The following is a 14,804-nucleotide window of genomic DNA, read 5'->3' as shown; positions in this document are numbered from 1 at the left end:
CTATTCTTATGTATTATTGGCACAAAGGTAAAACAAATTATTTAGCAAGAATTTATTATCATTTGAAACATTTACATACAATTAGTAACACATGACAAAGCATTTCCTTGTAAAACTCCCTTTTCCTCTTAAAGAGGTCCAATGTGCAAAGCAAGTAGAAAAACACTTTAAACATTTCCACAAATATTTCAAAATATACTAATGTATTCTTTTTAATCGGCTACGCTCTTTTGTTCCGTCACACTCCCACTCTTCAAGGTGTAAGTGCATATGGACGATAAATCTTTATGAAGACACTTGTGAGGCATGCAGATTGGCACAAAAAGTTATACAAAAACAACAAAATGGATATGGATTTAAAGTAAGCTCTGACGGTGTCGTCGCTGGTCACAGGTTCAGAGCTTCGGCCACCTTTCTCTCCTCAGGAATACCATTTATCTAGAACAAATGTGGGAAAAGAAGAATACTCATATTGACATGTGTCGATATGCTGTACAGATGAGCAGATATAACTTTGGACAATCGGCATGATTTATCTCCACATTTACCCATAAACAGACAGCAGCACCTACCTCCAGCCTTCGAAAAGTCGTCATGACATAATTATCTCCTTTGTTAGCAGTGAAGAGAGAAAGCAGCAGGTTAGCGCTGGAACTGTGGTGCAGATGAACAACATGCACACAGGAGGGCGCTCACACACCAACACCAGAACGGAAAAGGGGGTCTGAGACCACTAGCCAAGAAGTGAAGCTCTCATGCCTGATTTCTAGCCACTGCAAAATGTGTTGTGTCTAATTAAATAAAGTATGGCAGATGTTTTTCTTCTTTTAAAGAGATGCAGGAGGGAGTTAATCTAAGGACAGATTGGGGTAGTTAGCAACACAGCAAAACAAGCATGACTCCCAACATTTAAATAGATGATTATTGTCTGTTTGGAGTCATTTTGTTGAAGTTGAAAGAATAATCTGAAATGTACCCTGTTACTAAAGCCTGTGCGAGCACCTTTATTTGGTATTCATTTATTAGATGACAAAAGTCACATCATATAATACATGCAGATGCAGAAAAACAGATTAATGGAAAATACTGACCTGATGGCCGTTGCTGTGGTATCGTAATCTGGTTTTGCAGATTCCTGAAATTCAAAATGTTTTCTCGTGAAAGGAAGTTCACACACACACACACACGTTACAAAAGCATTTAGTATCATGTGAAAGAATGCTTTACTTATATCAGCGCATTTTTTCTCAGTTTCAAGCCCATTAGGATAAATAAAATCATGGGACAAGCTTGAATCTCTTAAGCTGCAGACGTAGGCCTGACTTGCTTGCTGCAGCTTTAGCTGTACACATGCTATGCTAAGAAGCATTGAAAAACAAGATTAAACGACTTATACTTTTCAATAATGATGCCTATATAACCCATGTCTGCGTTCCTTCTAATGAGTGTGGGTTAGGCATGTGTGCATTTCATGGGCACAAAAAGGAGCAAGTTATGTGGTTCACGTGCTGCGTTGCTTGCATGTGCACTTCCCCTCCTGCCCCAAATAATTTTTATTATTCGATTATTTTTGGGCATTTTTCTCTGCTTTATTAGACAGAGTGTAGAGAAATAGTTGAAATTGGGGTACAGAATGGGGTGACATGCAGAGAACGACGCGGGCTGGATTCGAAACCTGGGTCCGCTGCGACAAGGACTGAGCATCTATGGTACGCACTCTAACCAACTACACCACGGAGTGCTCACCGAACCCCAAAAAATAATTAGAAAACACTCACGTCTGTGTCTGCATGAGGGGCATGCTGGTGGTCTCGTAGTTGTCAGGGTGGATGGGCGGCACCACCTCGCCGCTGACCGGGTTGAAGACGGGCAGGGTGGACAGGGGCCAGGAGATCTCTCTGTTCTTAGACATGCTCCTCAGCTCCTTGCTGGTCTTCTGGATGGAGCTGTGGTGAACCAACTGGATGCTGGAGAAGTGGGGAGAGGTAGTGGAGTTTACAAGTGTGAGAATGTGTTGTTGTTGCTGTTAATGTCACAAATGGGGCTGTTTCAAATTTGTCTCATCCTGTGTGCACTGCAACACATCTAAAATAATATGCAATCAATTTGTAATCCTTTTTCATGCATACCACGACAGTAAAACATAACACCCACCTTTACCTATCGCTGTGACTTCGTCTGACTTGTGGTGCAAGATGTGTCCCAAGATTTTATGTACGTTTTAAAGCACTTTGGTACTTCTACAACATAAACTACCTATGTCTGGTCACTGCATTTTTTTTGAGCAGCCCATAGAATGGATGGATGGATGTCAACACACAGATGAGCAACATGAATGGTTATGAGAAAGCCGTCAGTGACAAAACATAAGAAGGTAAAACGGCAAACCAAAAGAGGTAGAAGGGAGGGGGACGGAAACAAGAGCCAAAATAAAAGGAAAAAAACACAGGAGAGGTAAAACACTTACTCTGGTGTTTGCATGTTTCTTTTTTCCCTAGAAACAAAACAAAATGGATGAATTAAATACTAATATTAATAGTAAACAGACAATCTACAAACAAGTGAATGGATTGAGCTGAAATGCATGATGGGATGTGGAACATTGAGCGAACGAAGAGGGGGCACGTCTCTCCCAGCCTGTAAAACAATGAAGAATGGTGAACGGATGTGTTGAGGAAGAATGGCCATCGACGCCAATGTCTATGATTTAAAAAAAATATATTTAAAAAAAACAGCAAGATAAACATGACGAAATGAACAAAAAAGAAAAATGCTGTGACAGAGATATTCATGGTGAACCAAATAAATGGACAATAAAACAGGATGGTACTGACAAGCTGCATTTTCCAGTCCAGATTATAGCTCTCATTTTAAATACCCTGCACTGTCCCATCTCATAACCTATTTGGTTAAAGTCACAGTTTTCTATCCATTCCTTAAATTGTTTTTTTTGTGGTGTTTGTTTGTTGTGACATTGGGGTAAAAAAAGAAATAAAAAGACCGAGCACACTTACACCCCCTCCCGTCGGCAGCACATAGTGTAGCCGATGATGATGAAGAGGACCACCGCCACTGCGGCAGGGACAGCCAGCGTTATGATGAAGTCTGAAAAGTAGTCCCGGCTCTTCAGAGACTCAGAGGGAGGGCTGTACTCCCCAAATTCAGGCAGGATCCCTGTGCCCGGGTCGGGGCGGGTAATGTATACCGGGACCACTTTGTTGATGTCGACCTAAAAAATAAATAAACAAGGAGTTCATTTAGCCCTTTGGGAAGGATATAGACAGGTTGTGTAAACACAAGCAACCACAAGCCAGGGTAAGATAAATTGTTCCCCTCATTTTCGTCGAGGAAGTCTTTGTGCAATTTTCTCTTCAGGAAAATATTAATAATAATAACTTTATTTGTAAGAAACAAAAGCTGATACAAATATAAACACATCAAATCAATACACCTACTACACACATCAATGTACTGTAATAGTGAAAAAAGGAAGACGGAGCAGCTTTAGAAGACAAAAACAAATTATTAACTTAATATTAAATGAACAGGTGATAGGGCAAAAAGACACTGAGAAAGACGAAAAAAGGACGGTATCACATAATAGCAAGTCTACAAAAAAGTGTTTTAGGAAGTGATTTTAAAAGAAGTCATTGATTCAGCAAAGCCTTATCTGTACAAGACGATCCTCACCAGAGAGATCTTACACCAATCAATGTGAAACTGAGCTCTGAACTTCTTGTCACAGCTGATGGCAGGCTCCATCTCCTGACTGCAGCGCAGCTGGTTATGTGGGCTCTCCACCTCCTTCAGGCACGACGAGAAGGGAACGTCAGCGCCAACCATCACGTACACTCTGTGGAGAGGAAGGAGAGCAGAGAAGATGGGAGTCTCATTTAGTATCTTATGCTGAGCATTTCTCCCCCGCCGAGTGTTACCCTGGATGCTTTCATCTTCCAAAACGTCAGTATGAATCTTTGATGCACAACTTATGGGCGTTCGTGTGGGCTATTCCCCTCGGAGTTAGTCCAACTGACAGTTTCTGTCAGCGCTGAGGGCCGTGTGTACTCGTCTAAGTCACGGCAGGCTGTGGATCCCTACGGCCCCAATTAAATTGAAATGTCGGCCATGAGGTGAGTGGGCTGAAGATTTAAGCAATTTCTTTTATAAAGGTCAAGAGTTTTCACATGGAGAGTCAGTAAGACTTATTAAGAAATTAGTTAATCATGACATTTATCCTCCACTTAGTTTAAAATCCAAAATCTGTGTGAAGTGCGATATAATGAGCCTCAAAAGAAAACCCTGATTTAACTGTAATTGGATCATCTTTCAGTATGAAACACTAATGGATAATACATAATATTTATTTGTTAAACCTCCTACGAGGAACTTTTAAATGTTTAAATGCATGCGCCGCAAGCACGCGCAGGTGTCGTAAAAATTACCGCTTTTATCCAAAGGTGCCACTAGAATCTACAGAAACTCAAAGTCCCTGCCTGGTAGCTACTTTAAATAATGTTATAAAGTATATGTTTTGTCAGTTATACTTTGGAATATTTAGAGTGTGTGTGAAAGTATTTAATAAAGGCTAGATTTATGATTTGTTTGGAAAGATATTATATTTGATAATAATTGATATAATCACCACAATCTACATGCCCCTTTACTTAAACTGAAAAGTAATTCAGCAGTTGTTTCCTTGTGGTGTGCAGCTTGTTAGAATCTCTAATCCACTACACCTGGCATTTACAGCTATAGCGCTTCAGGCCCTGCCAAGCATTCAGAAAGCCTCACCCTTCCTTGAGGTTGTTGATGGGCAGAGGGACTCGGCCGCCACGGTCCAGAGCAGAGGTGATGTTGATGGCGTTGAGTCTCTCGGGCTGCCACACGTTCTTCACGGCTCCCAGGAAGTCCCCCAGCACCTCGCTGGCCAGCATCTCCTCCACGTTCATGTTTCTGATGTAAAACTCCGCCTGAAAGGGCAGAGGGTACTCTGTGCAAGGAGGGAAGGAGAGGAGAGAGTTGGAGGAAAAGGTGGAAAAAAAGAAAGTGAATGGCAATGCGGGTATAATTATTACTTTATTGTTGCCTAGGACATTGATCTCTAGGGGTGAGAATCTTTTGGTCACGTTTCGATTCAAATTAGATTTTCTTGATTCAGTACATAGGAGGATTCCAGTCCACTGTGTGCTAAGAAAGGCAATGTGGAAAATGATGGCATGAAAGAAGAGTAATGTTGTGTACCTTTTACATACAAAAAAAGAGTTTCATCAACTGATTGCCATAATGCAAACACACAAAGGCACACCTAAGACAAAGGGTAACATTGATGCATGCTTGTAAACTTGTGCAGGTAAATACTTTTTTGCTCAAAAGAGAAGAAATTAAAGTCACAAAAAAAAAAGATTCTGTTACCTAGATAATAATGGTAGGTTGAATCTAGCTGCCTTTTTTCAAACGTGCCAGAAAATCAATTTTTGGAAATCAAAATCAATATATTAGAAGATAGGATCCGGAATTTTTACACATATCGATATTTTTTTCACCACACCTAGCCATTTCACTAGTGGGCCCAAGCAGTCGCTGATGTGTCTGCTTAGCTCAGGTTATGACTTGGCCTCTTTCTAGGGGGCCAGATGGCATATGACATCACAGTATAGGGAGAGTGAGAGTCATGGTAGCGCCGCGAACATCTGCTGAGCATTGGACTACCTCTGTTTATATTGTACTGCGTCATGTACCGTGACTGGTCAACAAAGGCACTGTGCAAACGTACAGATGCACAGATGTGAGGTGTGGCCGCAAGCGATGAAAGGGAACTGCTGCTTCCTAAGGATATGCCGTAATAAAAAAACTCAACATATCGTACCAATGCAGGATTGTGTGTTTACAGAAGTCACACCCTATCATACTGATTTATGATGGACAACCTGTGATACTTGTTACATCATGAAAGATGACTGCCTGACAATACAGTACAACACATTTAGACATCGTTTAATTAATTTTAAGTATAAATAATTCAGACCGAGACAAAATATTGTCACCACTAAGTCAGAAATCATTTATGAATTTTCTATAATTGTATGGACATGCTGTTTTCTTTAAACGTGATTTTATTAGTTCACGTTGAGAAAATCCAATCAAAGGGCAACATTTTCCCCATTCAAGTGCTGAATGTTGCCTCAGGGATTTAATCAGGGAAGTTGCACAGTCTGATCTCAGTTTGCCCCTAAGCTCTCCCTCTGGCGCCTCTTACCGTCTGTGCCCATGATGTTTATGACCAAGTTGTGCCGTGCCGTCTCAAAAGTGCGTCTGTTATAGGCGGTAATCTGCAACACACAGGGGTGAAAGTTTAAGCCCAGATCAGTGTAGCTTATATGTCAGCGACCCTCTGGAGAAGGCTGAGCTAGTATATACAGTACACTTGACGCGGGCTCTGTACCAAACTGAGACACCGTATAGAGGCACATGTGCGCACCACTGGGCCTGTTAAGCCCTTTGGGAAAATCATTCCTACAGTAGCTTATGGGGGACAAGGAAAGCATAAAAGAAAACATTATGGAATTTAGGTGCGAGGACTCGAGTTCCGTAGACTCGTAGACTAGACTGCGACTGAATGCATACAAATCAGCCGTGCTCAAAAAAACCCATTCAAATGTGTTACTATTCTATTTCCTATATGTGCGCCTTAGGAAAATATGTGATACTGTCTTCTATTTCTCTCACTGATTTAATAATAAGAAATAATCTTAATATAATAAACTTTATTTGTATAGCACCATTTATACAGGAAATGCATCTCAAATTGCTTTAAAATGATACAGTAACATGCATTACAAGCTTCACTTTTATATCGACAAAAAATCAACAACATAGATTCAACAAGGATAGTTATTAAAGTAAGGTGAAATAGAGTAGAAATATAAAGTGCTGCAAAGAAAACAAGGCATACAAAAAAATGTATTAAATAGAAAGGCAAGGCGTCAGTCAATAAAAGATAAGATCCATGAAATAATACATATAAGTGTGGTAGCAGATTTTCCATATGATATATCTCTGGACTCAGATATTGGAATGCTTACTTAACCATTGTTTTATATAGACTTATAAGTGTAATTGGATATATTGCATGTTGTTTGTGACTGAAACTGAGATGTAGATTGCCCAACGACCACTCGGACAGCCACGCCTATGGTTAACTTATGCACAATTAGTCTGTCTTTCTGTCGAGAACCAATGTGCTTAAGTATCCGTCTCTTCAACGAAACGGGGTCACTCTTGCACATACAATCTCTGTGTCTGTATTTGTGACCTCTCCGCGGAGATCCTTGCTATATGATTAAATGAAACCTGATGCTACTATTAACGTATCACTGTTTGCTTAATTTTCCTATTACAGTTTGGCGAGCTAGCCAGGAGGAGAGACGACCCGGAGCAACACGGGGCCGACAACAGTTTTCTTGGCTGATCACCTGATTCTTTGAACTCATCTCGCACAAAAACTTCCCTTTTAAAACTCGGGAAAGAGAGGAATTCTGTTGCTCGTCCCGTGAAAACTCTGCCGTCTCCTCCTAAAAGTACCAGTAAGTGAGGGGTTGATTTTATTTAAAAAGCAAAAAACGATTGGGTTAAAAGATTTGAATTCTGAAGTTTTCTCTGTGGGAAAAATCACATACAGCATGCCACTCCGTTGTGTTTCTTGCAGGGAAATATCTTTAATCCAGAGTTAACATTGACTAGTTTGTTTTGGCTCTGCATGTTGTGTGGGGGACGGGTTTAACACATTTGAGATTCCTTTCGATTGTTAAGTGGCACGCGGCTGGGTTGACGAAACAGCCTTAAAGTTTGACGGACAAACAGAGCCCATCGGTAAGGTAGGCTGTCGTATAATGTTTTCTTGTTAGGTTATAAATCGACGGATTTTGGGACATGAATTCGGCCAAGGAAGGCTTTCAGTTATATAGATATCGCCGAGGGAGGATCTTCAGAATTTTTTATCTTTTGACAGACCGAAGATACTGTTGTTTTTAGCGGGGTTTTTCATTTTGGTCATAAGGCAAGGACTTTGAAATTTCATAAGTGTTTATTTGTTTTGTCTTTGTTTTATTGTATTGTTTGGTTGCAACTGTTTCTTTTTTTCATTTTGCTGTGCTTTGTGTTAACTAGACAAAACGTGCCGACCCGTGTGGAAAGGTAAGTTGGTAGTTTTGTATGTGCTTTTCTTTGGCCTTCTTTAACATGGGAAAGGCTTCTAGCAGAAAAGCGAGGGAGAATATTCCCATCCCAGATACGCCAATTATATTGCATATGAAAGCAAACTATGGGCTTTCATCTGTGACTCAAATACATGTATGGGTTCGTTTCGGCTTCCCTGTCGGCGGTAGCTTCAGCGTCACTCAGCTAATCAACCTTAAAACACAATTGCAGGCAGAGGAAACCCGTACGGCGCACATGAAAAGTAAGCATTCCAATATCTGAGTCCAGAGATATATCATATGCAAAATCTGCTACCACATAAGTTTCAATCAGAATTTTTTTCCTCCTTTGACATGTTAAAAGCACAGATGCCTTTTGCTTTGAAATTGGTCCAACCACCCACCTCTATGACGGTGGGACTGCCAGCGTGCTGTGCGGTGGGAGAGCCGTAGAGAACCCCATCACTGTGCTGCGTCCTCTGGATGTAGCGCAGCCAGCCGGGCCTGTCTGGGAAGCCCATCAGGTTGGTATTGAAAGTGATGGGGTCAGTGCTGGCATCCCCTGTATAAGCAGAGACCTTTAATGAAGGGGGGGGTGACCCATTCATCTGTTTCAGGTCAGAAACAATTCACTAATGTACATTTTTAGACCCATTAGCTGAATTGTGGATGTGTTGCCAACAGGAACAGGCATTTTTCTGTGCAAGTGAAATATGACGAATGGACAATGCACTGCAGCTTTTATAGAATGACTGCGCCAACAACCGCATGGGAAGAATGTTTTAGGGATTGAGATGATCAAAACACGATTGAAGGTGGAGTCGGCGATTCTGGAAAAATGTTTGTTGTCAAAATCACTTTTTGTCAAAATCAGCGTATATCTCCCCACGATCTGCTACCTGTCCGTACTGTGTGTGCGCTGTAGAAAAATAAATCCAGTCTTAGTACACAGCCTAGGCCCCTTTGTTTACATACCAGTTTACAGAGCCTAGGCCTGTGTTTTAAGACAAAAAAAATGATCGTGAGATATTCACTGATTTTGACAAAAAGAGATTTTGAAAACAAGCATTCTCCAGAATTCGCTGACTCCACCTTTAATCACTGCAACAAAGTGCAGATGGTGTAAATGTGATACATGGAGTTATACCTGATGATTTGGGGTAAGGGTTAAACTCTCCTTTGAAGTGGTCTCTCTCCAGAACATGGACGAACAGCACTCCTGCAGATGGGTAGACGTTTAGGTCTGCATGCGACCTCGACAAGATGGTCACCACTGAAACACAGATTTCAAACCAGACCCAAATTAACTGTTGAAAGCGGAAAATTTTTTATGTTTTACGTTGTGTTTTGTGTCATCCTTTATGACCCACCAGCAGCACTAACTAGAAAAAGAACATAGGGCGTTAATTGAGCTGAAAAGAAAAAAAGCAAATGTTAGGGGGTTTCTAGTTCATGCTAACCTAATTCACATTTTGAGAAATGATACTGCTCGCAACTGTATGTGTGTCTACCTTTCTTGCCTGGCTTTGCATACTCAGGAAGCTAAATCCTTCACACAAGGAAGGATGCAGTGTGGAAAAAGCCAGGCGTGAAGGAGGAAAACTCAGGTTATCAGCTGCTGGAACGACTATGATATTATACACAAGAAGAGCAAGCTGCTAAACCACAACCAGAAAATACATTTCAGAGGCAAGGAGCTGAGCTACTGTGAGTAAAAGCAGCGGTAATGACAATCATTCAGACTGTATAGTGTTGTTTGTTCATGTCCTCGTCCTTCTCTGGCTCCATTATGCCCTCTCACTTTAGCCCCACACTCCATTTTAAACACACACACATTTAGCCTTTATTTTTGAAGGGCATTGCTAGGAAAATGGCAGCCCCTTCACCAAAGTTCACAAATTACAAGACAACTGGAGGTTATTTTCTCCAGCCCTCCCTTCTCTCTCTCTTTGCGTCATTCTCTTTCACTGTTTCCCTTTCTCCTGCTCACTTGTCTTCCTTTAACCTCTCAGCATTTTTCTGCGCAGAGTTTTTCACTTTTTTCTCTCTCCTTTCTCTCCCCCTTAGTGGGTGGGCACTCACATTTTTAATCACCATGGGATACTGAGTGTATGAGGAAGAAGACAGGGAGGGGGGGTAAGAAAAAAATCTGGAAATCTGTGTGCTATGAAGTGCAAGAAAATAGAGTTTGCCCTGTTCTGCGCCTGCAGACATATAAATCGAAGCCACATGAAGCAACTGCAAGAAGGCATTGCGTGCCTTTCCTGCGAGGAAAATGTCGACCCGTTGTTTACATGCTGCTTTAGCTTCTCATCAGCCTCAAACCGACATATACTACGTCACTATCCGATGGGTCTGTCTGTCTGCTGCTGCACTGTAAGCCCTCCGCTTGAACCGAAGCTGATTTATCAGGGAGAGTCACGGCTGAGAAGATATATAGAGCAGGATTTACATTTTAATCCGTGTACCATGAAAGAGGAAGTCAGTATGTGATCGGCGGTCGTTAAGCGTTATCTATTACCAGGGTGCACAAAGGGGTTTAAGAAGATTAGGTGAGCAGCACATCATGATTATTAGGAAAGTCCACACATCTATAAGGGCCAAATTGCTTAACTGCAATCTGAGAGCAGCAGTATTGAGCAGATGGAAGTTTAAGTTATAAAACGTTTTCTCCCCCTATGTATCTTTAAACTGGACGACATCTGTGGCCAAAAACGGGGGACACTGAACCGGCCACATGTCCCCATGTTGTCCCCAAGGGGCTCAGTCACACAACTAGAAGCAATCAATAGCATTTAGCAGGCCTGCTAAATATGGTGTAACGTATTGAAGCTCCAGGTTATATCCATCACCTCTCTTTCAAGGAACAGACTGAGGAAACCACCTGAGCGTGGCTAATCCTCACGATGGCTCTTCTGGCTGCTTTTACGGCACCCATGACATTATAATCTAGGTTATTCAGGGACCAAGAATAAAAAAATAATTTGAGTCTATCTGCAAATCCCACTCTGAATGCACACACTTGAATTCTATTATCCAACCCTTTAGGGCACATCAATTCTTGGCCACACAAAGAACCGCAGTCACACACTCCCGGTCAAGGTCAGCCACCACCAGCTACTCTGTTGTGCTCAGAGAGAGCAACTGGATGCGGTGTAAACACTTGTGACACGTCCACAGATGAGACAGGCAGGGCGTATAGGAGCGGGGTCCAGATGGTCTGGTCTCACCTTAATGGCCTGAGGAATAGATAATGACCTTTGGGATTTGAAATGTGTTTAAGCCTATCAACAACAAAGCCTTGATTCAACGACGCACATTCTGGCCTAACACACTCTTCCTTCTGTTAGCCAGTCTAGATTACGGTTTCCCTATTGAACTGTGTTTTGCCCACACCTTTGATTGTGGTCACTCAGTGTTAGTAAAGATCACTGACAAAGCCACATTGAGGCTCTGCTCATAGCATCAAATCTGCTTATCTGTGGCAGGCTGACTTTCTGCCAGGCCTTCTCGAGATGACTGTATACTGTTATATAATACATCACCAATTAAAGGTTAATACCTAACTGTCCGCTGAAGACTAACCTGTCGCCTCTTGCCCCGGGACAAATGTAGAGACAGACAGGTTGTGTGCTTACACACACACACACACACACACACACTACAGCTACTTTTTGGGTAATTGGGCTCACATACACACAAGCATTCAAGGATTGCACATAATCATGATAAACTGTCACACTCACAAATGCCATAGTCATGGATGGCTAACAGGACTTGGGGCTGTTGGAAATGGCTAACCAGATTTTATGCTTCTCTGGGCCGACCTTGGAGCGCCTGAAGTCTCACGAGAGATTGACTTAGTAAAACCACCCATGTCTCTCTAATATAATGGCTCTAGCTAGCTGAGGCAGAGACACTAGGGAGGGATCATGTCCTTAAGTTCTGTTGAATCAGCTTCGTACTGTGTGTGCACACCGTCCGGGTCAGCAGGGATGCATGTGCTTCTTTTGGGTTTGAGGGGAAGCGCAAACAACAAGGATTGCTACTGTTAAGACCAAGGCTTGCTATTCTGCTTGTGATGCGTTGGAGCCTCGTCGCTCTAAACAAAGACCTGGAAGTGAAAGTTCTTGGGTGTCACAAGAAGCAGAAGGCGATGGCTGAGGACGAGAGTGAGCGTGAAACAGCCGATTCAATCTTCTGACACTCTTTAAAGGGTAAGTTAATCACTGATATGTCTAAATCGCTTATTGAGAAGTTCTTTGTCAGCCTCAGAGATGATGAATCAGGGCCGTAAAGTACTAGTGTCAAACTGAAGAAATAGACCTAGGATACATTCAATAATTTCATGGTTAATGATTTAGGATACATTCTACGTCTAGCAAGGACTAGACATTTACAAAGACAACATTTGAAACTAGTAAGCTGCTGTATCAGCTAAAGTAAGTGGGCCAAGTCTGTGGGACAGCAGACAACAGAAAACAATAATGCCAGTATTAATGGGGAACCAGTTGAGCGTGTCACTGTGTTATGACGGGGGGAGGGGGAATAGCGGGTCAACACATGAAGTGCACCACTGCACACACAGGCACACACACACACAACCACTCACCATCTCGGTACAGGGCTGTTCTCTGCTTCAAGCCCATGGATCGCTCCATGTGGACATTTCTCTCATGCAAAGCGCTGTCTGTGGCATGCACAATGTAAACTATTGGATCAATGAATAAAAGCATGAATGGAACAAATGTGCCTTTCAAGGAGCTTTCCCGACTACAAGATGAGGTCGTTGCCAGATTATTAGGTACACTTGGTAAAAACCAATGCAATCTAACAAATATTCCTTTATGAAAGTTGTTTTAAGTTTATTTATTTATGCTCAGATATACTATTTATCCTGACATCTTGAAGACTAACGGAATAATTGATTAAACAAATCATGGTCATGGAGTCTAAATGTTTAATTAATATTATTGGTATGGTGTTACAATTATAAGTGTCCAATCAACAATACAACAGCATTAACCCATTAGACAAACCACAAAAGAACAGCAGTGCACCGTAATACTGGAACCAGTAATGGCCAGTTAAATGTTGAAATATTTTTGTTTATTTAGCCTATATTATATCAATATATTTTTTGAGCATATTTGAATACAGCCTTGAGCCTTTGCTTTTCTGGGTCCATATGACAGCACCGAGATTCAAGTTGAAATACTGACTGAACAAAAACTGAACATTACTACCTTTATGAAGGCAGGATTTTGCCTATTACAGGGCTGTTACAATAGCATGCCCTGCAATAATTTAATCTAATTGTACCCAACAAACTGGCAACTAAGACATACTATTGCTTATAAAACAATGGGGAGAAGCAGTGATACGCAGCATTAAAAAAAAACACACGCACACACAAAAAATACACAACAAAAATTGTGCATAGGCTACTTTATATAATGAAGTATTGCTGTATTATTTAATTTATTCCCTGAATGTGATGAATTCTAGCTTGAGCTGCTAAACTAGCATTAGCTACTTAATTGGGCATCCATAACACACCTGGTCTACATATTTACATGGGCCTGCGCGAGTGGACATGCGCTGTTTCCCCCAGGGTTATTACAGCTGGATGAATGACAAGAAACATAAACAGCAAAACAGCGTAGCATATTGTTACTCCGTGTATATTCCTCGTTGGAGATGTAAGGTAGGCCTACTGTAAAAAAAACATTTTTGACGTTGACTGTTACATTTGTAAGCACTCTAGCCGTATAACGGTATACAGTAGCTCTCTATCGTTAGCCATTTTTTTTCACCCCGTGTCAACTGCCTCTCGGAAAAAGCTAACCAGCAAGCGGGACCACTAGCTAGCTATAGGCTAACTAGCTTGGATATAAAGCCCCAAATGCCCGGATAGTTCCGAGTTTAACCAATACGTACCCGTGCCGAGCCATACAGCGACAGCTACAGCGGACATGGTGGATGTCATCCTCGTCAATCTGACATGAAAAAAGGGAATGTTAGAACTAATCGCCACTGGGTTTGACAGCCATAATAATAAGCATCCTGCAGCATTCCTTCCTCCGCCTCCTTCCTCCACTGCAAGCAGCCGCACCACTCCTCATTGGCTGAACATCTGGATGGAAAAAGATGGTTGTCTCGCAAAAATAAAACACGATGTGAACCAGCATAGGAGCACCACGCCTTCAGCCAATGTTTCTGCTAGATGTTGGTCGAAATGAACGGGACATTTGATGCATGATATGATATCTTAAAGCTTACAAAGAGTGGCATGCTTTGTGAGGACTGCTCTGTTGACCTGTCTATCTGTGACCATTAGGAGGAGATGTAATTTCATTGTCACTATTTATGTATTTATGTCATTTTGAAAAAGCATTTATTTTCCTTTTTTCTACCATTCTTTATTTGTGACTTCTTTGATTGATATTTTTTTTGTATCAGCTTGATTTCAAGAAATTGAAATAAAGTTTGGATAAGGATTCTTGAAGACAGACAGCGCCCTCTGACTCATATGCATCATCATAGCATACACGCCCTCACCTCACCTCAGCAGGGCAGGGCTTGGCCTCCTAAGCCCAGCTGTGAGGG

General features: G+C 41.7%; 1 protein-coding gene across 1 annotated transcript; it reads right to left on the bottom strand.

Annotated features, from left to right (window-relative positions):
- Window positions 1-21: 21 nt before the first annotated feature.
- On the bottom strand, window positions 22-14,310 carry sgce (sarcoglycan, epsilon). The gene is made up of 11 exons (XM_080045583.1): window positions 14,136-14,310; window positions 9,343-9,468; window positions 8,600-8,757; window positions 6,257-6,329; window positions 4,792-4,990; window positions 3,691-3,853; window positions 3,015-3,229; window positions 2,468-2,494; window positions 1,779-1,967; window positions 1,092-1,135; window positions 22-438 (listed from the first exon to the last, which is right to left on the bottom strand). The coding sequence occupies exons 1-11, from the start codon at window positions 14,182-14,184 to the stop codon at window positions 422-424; spliced, it is 1,260 nt and encodes a 419-aa protein (XP_079901709.1). The 5' UTR covers window positions 14,185-14,310; the 3' UTR covers window positions 22-421.
- Between the last annotated feature and the right edge of the window lie 494 nt (window positions 14,311-14,804).

This window comes from Ammodytes marinus (assembly GCF_949987685.1).
Source record: "Ammodytes marinus genome assembly, chromosome: 17".
Lineage (NCBI taxonomy): Eukaryota > Metazoa > Chordata > Actinopteri > Uranoscopiformes > Ammodytidae > Ammodytes > Ammodytes marinus.
This window is presented reverse-complemented; position numbering and strand designations above follow the sequence as displayed.

What these genes read in the sequence shown, in the direction of transcription:
- sgce (XM_080045583.1), bottom strand. Translation starts at nt 14,184, where the DNA reads ATGACATCCACCATGTCCGCTGTAGCTGTCGCTGTATGGCTCGGCACG. An exon ending in CGCTGTATGGCTCGGCACGG is followed by an intron (nt 9,469 to 14,135) that starts GTACGTATTGGT and finishes TCTGTGTTTCAG; the next exon opens with TGGTGACCATCTTGTCGAGG. An exon ending in AAACATCATGGGCACAGACG is followed by an intron (nt 4,991 to 6,256) that starts GTAAGAGGCGCC and finishes CTCCTTGCACAG; the next exon opens with AGTACCCTCTGCCCTTTCAG.